Source organism: Phyllostomus hastatus, unplaced genomic scaffold (genome assembly GCF_019186645.2).
Source record: "Phyllostomus hastatus isolate PE091 unplaced genomic scaffold, TTU_PhHast_1.1 phas_contig_29, whole genome shotgun sequence".
Taxonomy (NCBI): Eukaryota; Metazoa; Chordata; class Mammalia; order Chiroptera; family Phyllostomidae; genus Phyllostomus; species Phyllostomus hastatus.
Genome location: NW_025333835.1, coordinates 13,072,850 through 13,091,933, shown reverse-complemented (window position 1 = coordinate 13,091,933; position 19,084 = coordinate 13,072,850). Strand labels below are relative to the sequence as shown.

General features: G+C 39.3%; 1 protein-coding gene across 4 annotated transcripts in view; it reads left to right on the top strand.

The window, feature by feature from the left end:
* The window catches only part of DIAPH3 (diaphanous related formin 3), a 465,949-nt gene that overhangs the window by 431,031 nt on the left and 15,834 nt on the right, over nucleotides 1-19,084 (top strand). The window contains exon 28 of one of the 4 annotated variants that reach the window (XM_045839233.1): nucleotides 14,479-14,510. The exons of the other annotated variants lie outside the window; for them this stretch is intronic. Coding sequence (XP_045695189.1) covers nucleotides 14,479-14,504 — 26 coding nt within the window. The 3' untranslated portion in view covers nucleotides 14,505-14,510. The remainder of the gene's footprint in view (nucleotides 1-14,478; nucleotides 14,511-19,084) is intronic. 4 annotated transcript variants of the gene reach the window in all.

Here is a 19,084-nt window from a genome sequence, read left to right as displayed (position 1 = left end):
TGTCATATCAGACAAATCCTGGGATCTTGGTGACTGAACTAAATAAAGGGTTTTTTTCTCCCCCAACTGTGGTCTAGTGTGTGTCAGACAACCTCTTGCCATTATGCAGGCACATTCTCTGGAAGCCTGCAGTCCCTGCTGAAGGGAGGGATGGATGGAGGAGACGCTCTGGCTCTTAACTGCCTCCTCCCAACAGTGACACCCACCCACACGCAGAGGCCAGAGCTACTCTCAAGGCTCCGGCCTAATCACAGAGCAGTCCAGGAAGTATGGGAAGCCACATGAAATATTTGGTGAGCAGTGTGTCTGCCACACCCTCCGACATCCCAATCTTTAGGGATACTTACCAGCAAAAATATCACATGACCTAAACAAAAGAGTTTGGTGTGCACTCTTCCAGAGTTCTCAAAAAAAAGTTCTCACCACAGAAATATCTGGCGACTAGCACAGATTCTGGTTGAGTGATTGCTGGATAAAAGGTAGAGAGATATGCTATAATTAGAATTGCTATTTCTTCCCTTCTGTCCTTCCTGAGGACAGAAGTAATGAGCTAAGCAGGAAAGTGGTGGTTACTACACAACATAGAGAATGAAAGGAAGGGCAGATTTTTCTCTCTAGGATTTAGACATCACTGCATTTATACATCAGCGGTTAGGAAGGGGAGTGGGAGGGGTGGAGGAGAAAGAGGAGAAAAGATGGCAGCAACATTTTATAGACAGACAGAAACTGAGATCTGCAGCTGAGGAAAGTGTTTAGCAGAGAGGTCTAATGTTTGCGGCCAAAAGCCAAAGGGTGAAGCCACAGAGGCTGGTGAGCTCTTTAGGGGAAACTGCCCACCTAAAGGTTGACAGAGATAACGTGTGAGGTTGGAGGAATAGGAGGATTGGAAAAGAAGTGAAAGAGCAGGATGTCTTTAGGGGCAGCACGGATAGACCAAGAAGTTTGGAAGAAAAAAGAAGGAAAAAATAGCTCTTTTTAAAACCCACTTTAGAGATTAGAAAATCCAAGTGAGGCCATTGTTCTAATTCTGCTCCAACAGCCTGTGCACGGTCCCTTACTGCCAGCCCTTTCCCCAGGGGCTGCGCTTCCAAACACCAGGGTCCTTGAAGCCTCCCTCAGCCAAGAGGAAGTCCTGGAGAAAATCCAACTACAAATTAAGATGGAGTAAATGACTGAAATCACTTTCTAATAAAAACCTGGAATTAAGACAAGTCTCCACTTAAAAGCATTTCTGAAAAAATGTGGGACACCAGGAAATAAATTAGAAAGTCAATATTGAAATGATTGCTATTGAATGGACATCTCGTGTTTTCTCTGGATCTCTTTCGAAAAGCAGTCTAGTCTCACCCTCTCTTGTGAGTTACTGGTATCGCCTCTTAACTGACCTCCTTGCTTCTACCCTGTCCTCTTCTGGTCTACTGTACCCTAAACATAGCAGCCAGGGTGACAGTGTGCAAGTGTAGGTCAGATTAGATAACACTTCTTAAAACCCTCCAGTGGGATAAGAGCCCAACAAGGTCAAACCATCTGTGCACCTCATCTCTCTGACCTCATTTCTGCTACTCCTGTCCTGGCTGTTCCAGAAACCTTGCTATTCCTAGAACACACTAGTGTCTCCTTGCTCTTTCTTCTTCCTGGAACACCTTTCCATCTAAAATGTAGGGTATGCATGCTCCCCCCTTGTATTCCTGCAGATCTCTCTGCTCCATTTTCACTTTATCAGAGCCGCTTATTCTGACCATCGTTTGTTAAAAGAGCCCCAAGCCTCAGCACGTTTGCCCTGCCTTTTTCTCCAATGTGTGCTGAGCACTCTGACATAAGGTGTGTTTACTTGTTTATCTCTTGTGAGCCGCCTCCTGCCTTACCCTCAAAAGGCAAGCTCCATGGTGCCAGGGACCTTGTCAGGTGTGCTAGCTGCTCTTTCAGAACAGTTTGACTCATAATAGGAGTTCAGTAACTAATTGTTGAATGAATGGGCATAAAAGATGATCCTTTGCAGTCACCTATATTCTATTTTTAATAAGAATATTTTAACATCAAAAGATATGTTAATGTTCAATTTGTAGAAATGTAGCTTAAAGAAGGTTTTTTTCATTTTGCCTCAGTGAACACTCTTGAGCAGCTATTGGGAATTACAACACCATGCCATCTAATTCTCTTAGATCTATTAATCCTTGCCATGTAGTATTTGTGTTATCGTAGGAAATAAACCACTTAAAGCTGATTTAAGGAAATAAAGATATTGCTTACTTCCTATTTTTTAAGAAGGCAGCAATATGATTTATTGTGCTATTTCTTTTGTCAAGATGGGCAATTACAATACTTTTTTCATGCACTAATTTAGCAACACTCATTTTTTGCACATTTGCTCCATATGTTTGTACATGGAGATTGTTTTAAAAGATAGATGAAAGGGGGTACTTGCTGGTACTTTTTTACCTTTCGTATCAAGAAATATTATTTCATATTCAGATTCCTTCAGCAACTGCTGTGTTCTAAAGTTCTGATTTCCAGATATATGTAGCTGGTTGTCATATAAGGTTTACTGTTAATTCTTTTATTTTTTTCCTTTTGTATTTGTTTTGAGGTAGTGAAATGGTTTTGTTTCTTCATTAGAAAAACAAAATTTTCAGTTATTTTAAGTCCTTGAGAAGACCAGTTTGCCACAAGGGATCAGAGACGGCAGATGGGAAAAGACTTTAAAACCCTACATTAAGCTCAGAGTAAGATTGTAATCAGACAACCAGTTATTTAATTTTCTTAATGATGCACTTTATAAATGTCATTGCAATAACTGTGATAGGGAGAAAAATAATAAGAGCATGAAATGTATTGATAAGTATAAAAAGGAAGAAGACAGGTCTTGGAAAGGATGTTACCCCTGTTTCAGTAGTTATAAAAGAATTATTCTCTGTTTTCTGCACATTTGGGCATATGTATTTATTGAACTTAATTGTGTGTGTAATTCTTGCCAGTACATAACAGAGTTTTCCTTTCTTTGACTACCAGAATTTAAAATATTAGTAAGAGGGAAAAGGCTAGAAGAATTATTTCCTACAAACAAAATTTTATGTGAAGTAAGAAACCATTGTTTACAAGCACAATTAGCATCTTAGAATGAAAGCATAATTATTCACCACTTCTAACTCCTTTCTTGGAAATATAAGACCATTAGCACAATGAACAAGTAATTGATAATTAGTTTGATGATTTAAAATTGTTTTTAAATATCATGAACACTAGTTGTTCTTTGCTTTTATCAGTAGTTAGTCTTTATTCATAGCTTGTATGGACTTAAAAACCCAGCTTCCAGTACTTAGATTCTAGGTTGTTCCGAGTGTCACGCATGAGCCACATTCTCTCAAGGGAGGAGGGATTCTGAGATCTGTCACACATTCAGAGCCATAGTGGGTTACTGGGTTACAGCCAAAGAGGCAATGCAGTCTGCTGGTAGCTATGGAGGGCTAATGGCATTCACACGTTGTGTGTTGGTAGTAATGTTTAAATAAAATGTATATGATATATAACGTGTTATGACATATTCATATTACATATGTTATACACAATGTTGTGAAATATACATATAATAATTATAGCTATTGTTACATGAGCCTCAATCTCTTTGAAAACCCTTTTTGCCTTCTTCCTATCTTATTGTCAGCATGAGCAGTAGGCATGTAGAGGAGTGCTGTTATTAATATTTCATATTGATGTGTCTGAATTTTTGTCTTCATGTTATATAGGTTTCAGTATACCATATGCTAGCCAAGTTCCTAGTCAAGTTAAATGGTTCAGAGGTTTGGAATGAGATAATAATCCACACTCCTTGGGGATGTGATTCCTTAATTTATTTGAAAAACTCAAAGTTTATTTTATACATAGTTAAGATAGAATTACAAGTTTATTTTGACTTACTGTTTGAAAGTAAAACAAACTCGTCTCAATAAAATGAGATTTTTTGGTTTATTAGTCATTTACATAAAATCAGGAACCTACTTATCACAGACAAATAGAAAAAAACACAAAGCACTGTAGAAAATTCAAGTTAGCATTGTAGAGATTACTGCGTCACAACAACTGTACAAGGATATGAAAGCACTCTTAACAATGCATCAATTTTCACAGCCATTTAGCAGATTAGAAGGCAATTGTAAGCAGCGTAAAACCCGCATTAACTCCTGTCAACATCCTGCCTTTTTGCTCAGTTATGGATTTGTGTGAAATAACTGAGATCTGAAATGATTGCATCGACATCGCAGATTGTGTTATAAATATGAATGAACCCATTGCACTGGGGCGCACAGCTCTGCACAGCAGCCGCTGTGGCCTCCTGTCGTGCTAACAGGTACGTTTGTGACGTACAGGAATGTGGCGTCGTGGGTAAGAAATAACTCCACGTGGTCTCGAGTGGTCATTGTACCAACAGGCAGGATTTCAAGTTGTCTTAAATGTTATATTCCAATGTTGTACCATTAATAACCACCTGTTATTTAATGTCAATCCAGATGATGTGAAATCAATCAGGCTATTTCTAAAGAGTGACTATTAATTTAAATAATATGCCATTTTGATCTTATTAGATTATCTTGATTGATCTCCTCCAAAAAGCATAAGGTCCAGTAACCACCTCATCTGAGCAGACCGGGGAGTGGGATTGGACGCACTTACACTAGAAGCTATTCTGAATGGCAGGCAGGAGCCACGTCCCTACTTTTCAAGCTTCTTCAGTAAGGATTTAGTGATCTGTCATGTCTTCTGTTTGGAAGATGAGACTGTGTATCTTAGTTCCTGGTTTTTTATTTCTTTTAAAGATAGCCACACTGGGAGGTTTCGGTGGTGGAACAAAGAATTTCTTTTAAAGACTTTTTTTCATAGTATTAAAATAGCAGAAAGGGTACCAGTGCATATCTTTTTAATTGCTTGATTCAGTCTAGCTTGTCATTCTGTTTTAGATAAGGGTCATTTTATTCCACTACTTAATGTCCTTCTGTTGGAATAGTCTTGTTCTGGTTAAAAGTTCACTACTAACTTCCTAAGTACATCTTTTAGTCTTCAGAAGGAATGAGTGCACATATCAGTATTAAAACCGTGAATCCAACTGGATTGTGTATTGGCACTTCACTTACTAGCAGATAATTTACCTAATTGTCAACCTTTCATCTTCATCAGGAACTGTGCTATTATAGTTTTCTGATGCTTGGGAGAAGGGGAAGTGGCGAGTTGATGGAACTACTATTTGTTTAGTGACTTTAACAGGTGAAGTACTGGCTTTGCGCCTCACACACATTGTACTACACATCTGAAGCGGGGAGTCATTTGAATGTATTGCACTGTGGTCCCTTTCGAAAACACAATTTGCAGAAGTTCCAGGAAAGTGCATACAGGATTAGTACTGTCCTCGCCTGCTTTAACCATCCCAGCTCTGCGACACCCAGGTGTCATCAGTATCAGAGAAGATGGGAAAGTATCAGAGTGCATGTCTCCGAGGGAAAAACATTTACTCTCACCCCCTTTTCCTTCTAAAGGGGGTGTTTAACGGGACCGGCCCCGTTCTGTCTATGGGAATCCTGTGTTTCCAAGTCAAGACCACAGGCCGATGATTCCTACAAAATGCGCATTCACTGGAAGCTGCGGCAGTGGGTCCAAGTTAGAAAGATGATTAGTATATTTATTTTTATCAACTATAGCACTTTATGATGCTCATGGAAATATTCTTGGTAAATTATTCAATCAAGTAAATTCTACATGAGGGTTTACTAACAAGTGTAAAAAATTATTTTCAACTAAATTCAGTCAGACAGATGGATTTTGTTCTCCAGGTGGTTGTGTATTCTTTGCTTGATAACCTACAATATTTGGCAGCACTTTTTGGAACCTGTGAATTTTTATATTTTGGGGCCCTCTCAATAATTAAGAAATCTGCATTCAGTACCAGATGTTTCAAATGACTAAACAACTTTGTCTCATTCTAGAAATATAACATATTTTTACTGTTTTTGTTTCTATTAACAATCAAGAATAAAGTATTTACTAAAGTCTTACATCCACCCAGAAGCTACATTAAAATTAATTTACTTTATTAAGCAGAAACGTAGGCATTCCAAGAGCATTAGTTGGCAGCTATAAAAATTAGCTGCTTTATAATGTTGCTATCACTTATTTTCTTCTGAGGTTGTTAAAGTATCCAACTAAAAAACATTTAACTTCGGACTCTGAAAATATGCTTTCTTTGACAAAGATCTCCCCATTTTTCTTTTAAGAATCATACCACAAATGAAGAATGACACAGCTTCCTTTCTAGTAAACTAAACCCAAATTAGAGTGTTATCAACCCTGTACACTTAGTCTTGGAATAAAGCCTGACCTGAGAGGAGATTTGTGACCCTGTAACAGATTAAGTCTTGAGTGTCCTGTGAGGGTTGGGGTCAAACGCAATTCTCTTGAGTTTTTTCCGAGTCTCCTTTATGTTTTACAACTTGGTTAGATACATTCCAAGAATTATTCTTCTTAGTATTATTGAGATTGATTACTGATTATTAATACTAATTTCAAAGCCAAAACAATTTAATAGATTCTCATACCTGTGCTTTTTCTATAATGGTCAGCAAATTGAAGGTGGAGTATTTGGAAACTTCGGTTTATACATAGCACCACCAGAATAATTCAGAATCACAAAAATAAAGTCACTTACTTGAAAGCTCACATTTCAGAATATTACTAGGATTTTTTTATGATGAAGTTAGAATTTTATACACTAAACAGATTATTTCATAATTTATTTCATAAATATATTCTTAGAAATTCACTTTTGGCATTACTTTTAAAAATGAGGATTATAAAGATCATTTAAAATTCAGATTAGAAAATATAACTTCCAATATAACTTATGGTTTCAAATTCATCATACAGATAAGAAATTCAAATTTGTCATGTAACTTTGTAACAATTTTCTTTGTCTTTTTAGTTTAAAAAACTTCACTCTTTTGAAGATCTCTCATGCCTCTTGAATTTTATACAAACTTTGTTGATTTTTTCTGAATTGGGATAGTATGCCATCTTCTGCAACTTGCTTTCCTGTTAGATTGCAACTCTAGGACTCAGTATAGGCTGTGATACCCCGATGCTACGTGCAGACTTCCATTGTTTTTGCAAATAGGAGAGAAAGATACGCACTGATAGTTATCTCCATTCTTTGGACTAAGGACGAACTTTTAAAGCTGAGCTCCGTAACAAAGATCATCTGAGAGCTGCATACCTGGCCGTGCCAGGCTCCTGCTTGAAGTCCTTCAGTGGCTTCCCTTGGTTCTTGCAGTAAAACCCAACCCCTCGCCCTCTCTGTGGGGCCTCTCCTACCTTCGGTCTCTGCATCCTCACCAGGAGCCTTCCGCCCACCGGCTTCCTGTTGCTGCTCCTGCCTGGAACGCTGTTCTCCCACCAAACCTCTCTGGCTAGCTTTACTCTGTCTGGTCTCCAATATTGTTTTCTCATAGAAGCTTTTCTACATTGGCCTTTCCTTTGAAACTTAAATCAGGTGCCCAGTTACACTTCATAATTGTATCCTTTATTTTTCCTTCACTGCATTTACAAGTTATAATTGCATATTTGTTTGATTATTTGTTTAATGCCTGCCTGTCCCAATAGTGTGTAAGCTCTATGATTAAAGAAAGAGTTGGAGACAGAGGAAAGACGATTTTATTATAATCAGTATTTCACACTTTTGACAGGTAAATTAGAACAAAACCATCCCCAGGGAGTAACAGAGCTTGAACACCATGAAATCAAAGAGCGGTTGTGTGGTGTCCTGCAGGAGGTGCACAGCCTGGTGCCCACAGGCTCACAGAGTAGATGGGTGGTGACGTTGTGGCAGGGCGGGGGGCTCCGGGGAGGGCGTATATGGAGAGAGTAGACCCCGGCAGTTCATCCAGGCCATGTTTCTTGTCCTCTCTGGGCCTCAGTTTCCTTCTCAGGAAAAGGAGACCTGAAGCTCTTTTACTACAATGTTGTCAACCTGAAAGCAGGATAGAGGGAGGCTTGGGCTCCTGTGTTCTTTGGTTTCCAGAAGATGGGTTGTAGCCAGGAGCTGTGCCAAGGATTTCAGACACGGACACATAATATAGAACTTCTGGGGGGGGGGAGTGTGAAGGAGAGTGGAAGAGGGGTACAAGTGGAAAGACTTCACCTAAGCAACCTCTTTGGCTCCAGATTCACGATCAGTTGTTCAGCATTCACACTCCCTTTTTTGTAGCTCCCTAGACCTAAAGCTCAGTCCTCCTCCTCCTCACCAGATTTCATGGATAAATTCTCAGGGTTCACAAAAATAGTTAAGACTTCAAGTATGAAAGCTGATATTATTTTCTTTAAAAAAGAAACAGAAAAGAAAGAGAAGCAATTAATAATTTATCAAAACTATGAGTAATCTATACCAAGTAAAATTTGAAAAAGTTTCATTCTATTTTTAGTTATCAAAAGCATAGAACAGAGAACACCATCACCTACAGCTGTGGTTCCTACATTCTCGACTCCATACTTGGCTTTTTAAAATCCTTTTTAACTTTTCTTAGGCTAAATGAAGTATTTTAGTTCTAATGTGTACATTGCATAAGCTTTACACTGAAGGGCCAGGAATATTTTTAACTAATGTTTACAAGGGATTGGTGGACTGCTTCTTTTTTTTTATGTTACATATGAAAGAAATACAGTTTACTTAGTCCTTAACACCCTCAGTCAGCAAATAGTTTATGTACTTGAATATAAAATAGTTCCCCCTAAATTTAAAATGTGCTTAAGCTGAAACACTCCTCTTTTTCTTCTTTCCCTTCTTCTGTGTTTGCTTCCTTCTGTTGCTTATGTTACTCATTCTACATGCATTAACTAGAATTGACCTGCATACAGGCTGAAATGTCAGATGAACTTTGATTCAGAATTTTCCTGAAGCATGAGTTTACAGTGAGACAGTTTCTAATAGTCAAAAAGATTATAGCTTTAATATAAAGCACATTAATGTAACAGAAGCAAGCGTACAGAAACAGTTGAAATATGCCAGTTTTTACTTTGTACTGATCCTTCTCCCTAACAGCTAAGACAGTAATTATCATGAGGCAGGCTTCTATAAGCTTAGATTTTATATAGTTCAGCAAAAAATTGATGTAGGTTGATCACATGATACATGGAGATAAAAGCAATACTAATGAAGTGAGTAAGGAGCAATTCCCATCTTTTGTGCAGGGCAAGGGTCTATATAATGTTCTTGATCTAGTCATCCTTCTTCCTTGGAAAATCCAAGAAGATAAGATAATTTAAGATGCTCCAATATGGGCTGATTTTGCTTATATACTAATTTTGATCCTTTTCCTCGGTAGTTCTTCCTCCAGCAATTACTTAAATTGTTTATGATTAAAAAGTATCTTGATAGTTCATAGCCCAAGTCCTTCCCCCGGTAGTTCTATTATTATTTCTTCAGGCCCCCCAGATGCTATCACATGCTGGTGTTTTGTATGTGCTCTTCCTCCTGCCTGAGTGCCTGCCTCCCCTTCCTTACTTGACAGGCTGTACTCACTTGTCAGGACTCAGCGCAAATGATACTTCCACTGTCAATCCTTTGGAGACGAGTTCCTCTGTCCTCTTAGGTCCTGCAGCATTTTTCCCCGTAGCTCTGTTTTAGCACTTAGTTATAATGTATTTGTTTTAATAATATGCTTCTCCCTGCTAGCTATGAGTGCCTCAGGGTCTAAGACCTTTCTTCATCTTAGCATCCCGGGCACAATGGCCAGTAGGTACATAGTACACAATCCACTGTTGTTGCTTCAGTGCATGAATTAAGTAACCAATTACATGAAATGTCTGACAGACAGTCTTCTACTTTGAAACCAGTTGTATTCCCACAGTTAATTTTTAAATCAGTTGTTTTGGAACTCAAAGCAATTTCCCGCAGAAACAATGTTATAAATGTTATAAATGGTGGTTAAGTTACCAGGCTAGCCCTCAAGAGTGTATTTAACCCATAACGTAGCTTAAACACTGTGCAGTTGTAATGAAAAATAGCAGAAAGCAACTCTGCTACAAATGTGCAATGTTTTCATTACACTAAGTAAATACAATTCTTTTCTGTGTAGAAACTGCAGTCCAGGGCAAATTATACCAATGAGCAGGCATAACATGACCTAGCAACAAGAGCAGGATCACTAATTGTAGGCCAGGCCCTATAAATCCTTTACTACACCTGAGTTTCTGTATCTGCCCCCCTCCCTGCTTGGTATTTCTTACCTGCTGCCCTGAAAAAAAAAAACAAGGAAATAGGTATAAGTACACATTGAAACACAGAGCTCTGTACAAATGTACTGTGTGTCATGGTTTAAAGTACCCACTGAATTACGAACATTTAAGAGAGTGGGAAATAAGGCAGCAGAGTTGGGGTTTACACCTTAGACGGCCTGACCCCAAGGCCTAGGTGCTGGACAAGCAGCACGTCACCCTTCCTCCACCATGAGCAGCTCTAGGGCACGTGAGTTCGTCTTTCTGGGCCATAGTTTCTTCTCAGGCAAAGTGACATTTAGAGTAGATGACCTTCCAGTTCTTTTCATCTGAATGTCTGTACTTAACATGAGGACAGAGTGGTAACTTCAGTGGGATCAAAAATGGCCTGGAGGGGTAATGAATATGGCCTAAATTTATTCAGTTTTCTCTTCTATGATTAGTTTCCTTCAAGCACTACTTGCATATTTTTTCTTACTGCTTTATAGGTTTTTTTTCCTTAGTCTGCTGAATATGCCTGCCTTAAAACCAACTAGTTCCCAACATAAAAGCCTTCATGGAATCTAACTTCTATAACCTAGTGTCTTCATCCAGACTTGCAGAAATGCAGTGAAGGGGGAAGCTTCCCTCTCAATATGCCTAAGAATTTCTTGTTGACTCTGGTGTGGCGGGGATGTGCCCCAGCTAACTTGCTCATCAGATTCTCTATTCAGAGCCATGTTTGCCAAGGATTACTCTGTTTATTTTAGTGCAACTTGTTTTAGTCCCTTCATCTGTTTTTAGCACACCACCTGACTTCCCGGTTTCCTAGCTCAGTCTTCCATGTCTTCCGTGTGGGTGGGGACAGAAGTGGCCCCAGGGGTCTGCTGTCCTCCAGACCAAATGTGCGAGGCCCATCCCCTTCTCTCTGACTGACTGTAGTGCCTCCCTCCTTAGGCTGCCAAGCCCTCTTTATTTTCTGCTTTATATTTAAACTTTCTCAGAAAAATGTGTGGCCTTTGAGGAATGTTTTCTGGGACAAAAGAAAGAAGTTGGTAAATTCTTGGGATCTTTAACTTTCTCTGACAAGAGTCACATTTGTCTCTCCCTCCATCACCACTTTCCCTCTGGGCCTGAGGGCCAGTGGATGGGGACTCAATATGTAGCTCCTTCTACAGAAACAGTTGTCGTGGGGTCGGACTCCATCACAAAAACGTTTCCTGTGTGACGTTTCACCAGTTTGATGCTTAAAATGTATTAGATGACCCATGTTATGTGTCTTCTTTGTATGTTTGTCTGCGTGCGTGTCACTTGTCCTGAATCATAACATCTACATCTGCAGGGTGGGGCCTTGGTAGCATTTTTAGATTGTTTCCTTGGATCAGGTTGATTCCCTGTAAATTGTTTCCGAATTATCTCCAGTCCTGTTGTTACTGCAAAGCCCAGCTGAGACTCTGCCATTGTGAACCTGCCCTCACTTAAACTGTTTGTGGTTAGACCTCGCCCCTCTGCAATCCTGCTGCCTTTGCAGTGGGCACAACTCCTTTGGCCCCTCAGTCGCACTAAAAAATGAGCCCACATAAGCTCTTCTTTTGTCCGTTGTCCCTTTCAGACCAGCAGCGGTGCCCTAAACTTCTTATCTGTGTGTAGCTCTGTGGCTTATACATATAGCTGCTCAATAAACATTTATTGATTCATTATTCAATTACATATTGACTTAAGTTGAAGCCTTCAACTGATCAATTTTTTACCTTTTCAGTGATTTTTTGTGAGTGTTTTTGATTACCTAGTTGCATTTTTTTTTTTACCATCAATAGGTTGTGTCTGTGAAGAGAAGTCTAGAGACATTTTTAATGTGTTTGGGGAAAGAAATTGAATTAAAATTTTAGATTTTAAAATTGCAGATGAATATTGTGTTAGTGGCTCACTATAGCCGACATATTTCCAAACAGTTCATCTAGCTGAGAATAAGGCAACAACAGATCCATCCCTTGTGGCCAGTTTCAATGGCTCCCTTTCAAACGTCAATCGACATTTTAAAGTTTTTGTTTCCTTCTTTCTTTAATCTTTTAATGTTATGAATAATATTTAGTTGAGCTCCCAAAGCAGCTGGGGGAAGAAAATCTTTGGTGTTGATTTTAGATAAAATATGGGACACTGACTTCTATGAATTTCAATCTCAGAAGAATTTAACATCTTTTGTTCTCTGGGCTCTTGTGTCATTCAGAGATTTAAGTTTAAACACAGCGTGTTTTTGACCACAAGAAATCCCACAGAAACACCTGCGTATGAAAGATTTAGTTATGAATACCTATAGAATTTCATTATTCCTTTAATTACTATTTCAGCAATTCCCTGGTGGGTACTAATACATTTGGTTGATCTGCCTGTCCATTATGGGCAGTTCATACGATAGTCATCCTAATGTTACACCACTCTGTAGTTCTTCATTTCTCTGCACTTCTTATTTTACCTATTTTGCTTAGCAACCAAGTCAGTTGTTTACAAGTTATTATTCTACTTAATTACTCTTTGAATCTTGTAGACATATCAAAGCGCTCGGAGATGTCAGATTTTGTCTTTTTTGTCAGGGAGTTAAAGCTCTATTTCCCATATTTTGACTTAAATGTTGACCTGTTTTCTTCCTATAAATTTTAAAACTTGATTGATCACAATGTGTGTTAATAGATCTGAAAATTCCTGTGTTCTTTAAAAAAATGTACCGATGTTTGTTGGGGAAAATTCTTGCATTAGATCCAAAGTTTTGTGAAATGTAATTCCCTATTATATGGTTGTTTTTTTTTTTAAGTCAAAACTAAGTTATTTCTGTCTGGCTTAAACATGTTGGTTGATTTTTAGAGTTGGATGAATTTCATTGCAAATTGCAGTTCGATGTGACGGGAGCACCCGGGAGCTGTCAGGACGGCTCAGTGATTTTAACACTGGTGTCCTGCAGCTTCGACTGTAATCAGCAGATGCTGCAGTATTACCATAAATGTTTTCCTAACTGCTTCTGTCAAAAAGAGAAAATTCTTCCTGCACCAAGTCTGCTGCTTCTGATTAAATTCAGTATGCCTTCTTTTGCATAATTAATGTCCCATGGTGATCTCTAACCTTTTGTTTGTAATATTGCCTCTTAGTCTAGACTCACTCTTTATGGGGCAGCTCAAGTAAGACCCGACAAAGAGAAGTGGATGGTGCTTTCACACCTCCACGCTCTGTCGTCGTCATTGCTGTTTCATGTAGGTATAGCGCTTGTCAGATATCCTGAAAGGTTCTGGCCTTTGCAGTGTTTCTCCTTGTGGTGCCACTGCTCTGTTCCACTTCTGAAGGCTGTTTCTGCAATGCCTTGGTGCACGTGGTTTTGCCTGAGGATATGTGATGATAGGATCTGCTTTGGAATGTGCTTACCCTGGGTGTGTAAACTGTGATGAACCTCTGGCACAAACCAGACAAAGGCTGCTTATTTTCTGCAAAACTTTCTGTACCTCTAGCCCAAAGTAAATCAGACACTATATTTGACACAACAAAGTCACTATATACAAAGCAGAAGTACAGCTTAAATAATGTCATTTTGTTCAACGTCATTTTGTTACAATATTGATGAGGAAAAATTTGAGTTTCTGTTGAGGCCACTGTCTGTGGAGCTTGCACATTTTCTCATCTATGCGGGTGTTCTACGGGTCCTCCGATTCCCTCCCACATCCCGAAGATGTGCGCAGGAGGTGGACGGGAGTGACTGAGGCTGTGGGCGCAAGTGCTCTTTGTGATGGAAGGGTGCCTGTCCACAATGGGTGCCCTCCTCGCACTCTGGGTGCCGCTGGGTGAGGCTCTGGCCAACCCCCACCCTGAACTGGAGTAAGCGGGGTGGAAAAATCAAGATCATGTTTTCAATCATCTTTTTTAAATGTGTTTTATTATTTAATATTAGAAGGTTTGGAGACTATTAAGAAGTTTGATGATGTTTTCTGTGGCCAGAAATGTGCCATAGGAACTTAACTCTTGCTTATATCAGTTACTTTACGGTAAAAGTGGTTTTCTCATATGTCATTTTGCTTGAAGTCACTATTTCCAAGAAGCTATGGACTGTGGTGAGAATTTACTGATGTTAAGAACAAATGTCCTGTTTTGTCAGTGAAAGCATTTTTACATCATCTTGATGGGAAAAGATCCTTGAATTTGCCTAATAGCAGTACCTTCTTCCTGAAGAGCTGACATGCTTTATCATTTTCCTTTTTATCCTTTTAGAACCTATGAGTACTCCTGCCTGGTAACCACCTGTGAGTTGAATTTTTTGTTTCTTTTTCAAGTGAAACATTGATGTGACTAGATATCCTTTGTGATGTTATTCTTGCAGTATCAGATTAAAAAGTACAGGTGACATCTCTAAGGCACTAAATCAGGCCAGTAGTCAGGGGCACAGCTACAGCTTCGAATTGGTCTATAATCGCATTATCTGAAATGAGGATTCCATTGTTTCCGAAGAAAGGATGAATGGCTGAGCTTCCCATTTACTGCGGCTTATCTACTTTTTCCTTCTCTGGGAGATTCTGCTAGCAAATATTTATCACATTATTTTTAGTACTTTCATATTCTTCATAGAATCAAAGAACATTCTAATAGAAAAGGATCTCAGAAAAATCTGTTTTGTGACTGACAAATCTGAGCCTGAGTGACTGGCAGAAAAGCACAGTAGTGGCACATTTAGTTTGGGAATTTGCAACTCTAAGTTCTGAAATTTAAATATATTGCATAGATTTCTATTTATCTCAGACCAAAACCAAATAAAGGAGAAACACATAAATTATTCGTCATAAGTGTTATCAGTTCCCAAATAGATTCCACATAAAAGGAATCTATTTTTTGTTATGATGAACAAAACTTTGTTTTTTGTTATTCAAACTATGTTATTACAAACTCTAAGCTTACAGCTGCTTAGCTCTTCTGCAGGCCCAGTATATTCATTTTTTTTCCCCATGCAGCCACCAGCAATGCCACTTCTCCACCTCTGTTCATCATCTTTTCACACTGGCCACCCCTTCTACAACAGAGCACTCCCTTCAGCAGAACCGCTGATTCGTGGCCCAGAAGACAGTGGCCAAGTGCTGCATGAAACAAGGGCTTTCAGGTTTTCCTTCTGCATTGTGCCTTTTCTTCACTCTGTCACTGGAGTAATCCACTTTTCTGAGCTCAATTTCCTTGTCAGTAAATGAAGATAAGCACTGCCCCCCTCACAGGAGGATTAAGTGGATGCTGCCCGTGTGAATGAGTCCACACATCTGCTCTCTGAGGCCTGCATTGGATGGCCGCAGAGAGCCGGAAAGACCTTGGGGAAAGGCAAGAACACAAGAAGAAGAGAGCTTGTATTTCATTAAACTGGAGATTTCAGCAGTTCTTCCTCATCTGTTTCCTCATTGTCAGTGTATGCATGAATATACTGTATTGGGAACTACTCAGAAAAAGTCCCAGATGTGTCTCTTTTAAGCTATTGGGAGCTAAGAGTGGAGGGAAGTCCCTTAGAAAAGCACCAGCATTTAAGGAAAATGTGAAATGTTTCTCTTGACTCTCAAAAAGAAGAATCTCCTTCCCCAAACCACCACCATCCTCCGCCACAAAAAATAAACAGCTTTTCACAATTTTTTCTTAATAATTCTAGATGCTCTGAAATCCTCAAATTTGATTTTAAATGAGTTGCTGTTATCATGCTTTAAGAGGAAGCTGTCAGTTTATTTTAAATCAGAGACCTGTAATTCATAAATAGTTCAGCTGCCATTCTCATAAAATATATTGGAATTTGGATATCCACCCACCTTATCCTCAGCAAATTAACGAATAAATGCACTTCACTGGGTTTATCACTTTAACCGTGAATGTAATAACACTACATGTAAGCATAAGTTATTTGGCTGATGGTATAGATTACATTGAAAATAACAGAAATAAAGTGTTTCTTTTTTTTTACATTAGAAGTGATATCTTGATCAGTTGCTCCAAAAGCATCATCAATGGCTGTGTGTTCACTCAGAGCTATATGATTTTAGGAGTGCCTGTTACAGAGGTCCCTGCTATACCCATTAGAAAAGAAGCCCAAACACAGCTGCTTTCAAGATTTGTGATGAGAGGACACCTTACAAATGCCCAACCTTTGTATGGTGATCTGTACTTATCAAAGAGCTTTCATGTGTATTGTTCCTGTCAAAAAAGTCTTCGTAAGTTAGGCCTATTTAATCATCCCCAGTAAACGAAGAAAGGTACTGAAGTCTACAGAGATGAAGAGAAGCATTCCAGGATGTAAAAAGTGAATGGTAGAGCGAAGAAGAAACCCTTCCAGTTTTTGCCTTTTGGAGATAAACGAGCCTCATGATAGAGCACCTTCTGATGTGTTAGTCACAAATGTAGAGTTCGCAACCAGTTAGATGAGTCCGGGAAATGGCTTTGGATTCCCTTTCATGTAAAGCCAAAGAACAAACAAACCAATGAGCATACAGCTTGATAAAAAGGTGGTTCTGTGGCAGTAGCTCAGTTAAAACCGTATCTGTAGAGACAGCAGGAAAGGTGGGTAAAGCTACACTTACCTCCCACAAAGGGGCCTTTAATTTGCCTGAGAAGATCATCATAGTCCTCCCCGGGAGTCCCAGCAGCAGAACAAAGAGCGTCACCACAGCCTGATAGACAGCGATGTTTTTCCCGTTTCATAGGGTTATTAACAACAGCTTCATAGAGTATGTGAGCATTAATGGGAAAAGTTTTTTAAACGCCTCATCATGTCTGGCACAGAGAGGCACACTAAATTACTGGCATTATCAACATCAGTGTTTGGAAGAGACTGAGTGAAAGATTTCTCTAGTGGAATTTAGTAGAGGACACAGATATTAAATATATAATTACCCAAACACATTATGCTTATGGTAAGTGCAATGAAGGAAAAGAACTGGGTGCTATGTGAGAATGAATGGGAGGAGGTATAGGGGTGGGGGTTAAGGAGGGTTCCCTGGAATTGACTTCTTGTGCCAAAGCACTTGGACCTGGTTGAGACTGATTGTGGAAACTGGAATACCAACCTCTTCAGAGAGGCCCAGGTAGCATAATGACTTCATATCATTCTTTGTAATAGAACATTGACAACAAGAATAACAGGGCATTAACCACAATGAAAGAATAGTAGAGATAGCCACCATTCTCAATTACATTCGGAGCAAAAGCATCTCAAATTCAGGACTTCTGATTACAAATCCATTCCATCTTCATGCTATTCTTCAAATCCTGCCTAATTCATTCTGTATGAACTATTCCTGATTTAATAACTTCATACCTGTATTTTTTCACAGCCTTCATAGCCTTCTCTCTTCTCTCCCTGTCTCCCACCTTTCAGTCAGACCCCCCTATAACCTAGTTCATCAGCCCTCCCTAATTAGACCATCTTCTCAATAGGCCCTTTACTTCCATCCCTGAATGTGTTCCCTTCAGTTATCATCAGCCGCCACAGATGACACCCCACTCCCCGGTCCTAAACATTTTTTTTAATCTGACACACCCACAGGACTTAAACTTTTCTGTTTATTATTTAAGAGGCATGGGTCATATTTTTGCTAAAATATATAACAGATACCAGATCTAATAATGCATTAAAAAATGAGAGGCATAATTGCGCAAATCACGTTGAGCAGTCTTGCCATTTCTCCTTGTGATATAGGGAAAATAGTAAGCAAATAACCTCGGTAGATGTTGATGTAGTGACGTGATGAGACTGTAAGCTTCCTGAAGGCAGGAACCATGTCTGCTCATTCTCTGCGATGTTCCTGACACTTACTATAGTGTGGCCACTGTACACACCCAGCATTTAATGTTAAGAGAACAAAGCATGGTCTCCATCAGCCCTAAAATTGTTAAACATAGTCTCTGCTGCCTTGATTGTAGGTTCTTATAATGATACATGCCATATCTGCACATAAAGTACTGCTTTTAACTCCACAGGGGATGAGAAGAACACAGACTCTTCTCTAAGGAGGTCATTGTCTTCTCACTTGACTCTGGCATATAGCAGGGACACACACAAAAAAAAACACGACACTAAGTAGACCAAGATATGCAACATAGGAGAGAATTATAGTAACAGTTCAGTGGCAAGTGACATCACAGCCTTTTGAGAAATCAGCAGTGTTTGATGAGATCTGAGGGGTTGTAGATTGTTACAGGCAATGATCATGACAGGAGTAGAAAGGGGGTGCTATTCCAGACTTCACTACATTCGTGAAACTAAAAAAGTTACAACACATGTCTTAGTTTCAGGAAAGGCTCCGTTTCCTAAGAGGATGGTAGTTTCCTCAAGCAGGGATTACTAGTGAGAGAAATAAATTAAAATTTTTAAAAATGTAAACTTGACTGAGTCATTTGTGGCTAGCTCATTTCATGTAAAAAAAGCATTTTATAACATTTTATAAACGTTCTGGACTCTACTTGGGACAAACTGTACAGTATTAATTAAAATGCATAGTTTTTATGTGTGATGTCAAAGTACAGTAGTTGCTCCTTGTCCACAGTCTTGCTTTCCATGATTGCAGTTATCCTTGGTCTCAGTTACCCGTGATCCACTGCAGTAAAAGAATATTAAATGGAAAATTCCAGAAATAATTTTGAGGTTCTAAAATCGCATGCCACTCCAAGTGGTGTGATGAAATCTCACACCATCCCGCACTGCCCGGGAGCCACTCCTCTGTCCAGCATACTCGTGCCATGTATGGACATTACTCACTCAGTAGCTGTCTCAGCTCTCAGACCAGCTGTCCTGGTATCACGGTGCTTGTGTCCAAGTCACCCTGATCATACTTAGTAATGGCCCCAAAGCCGTTCACGT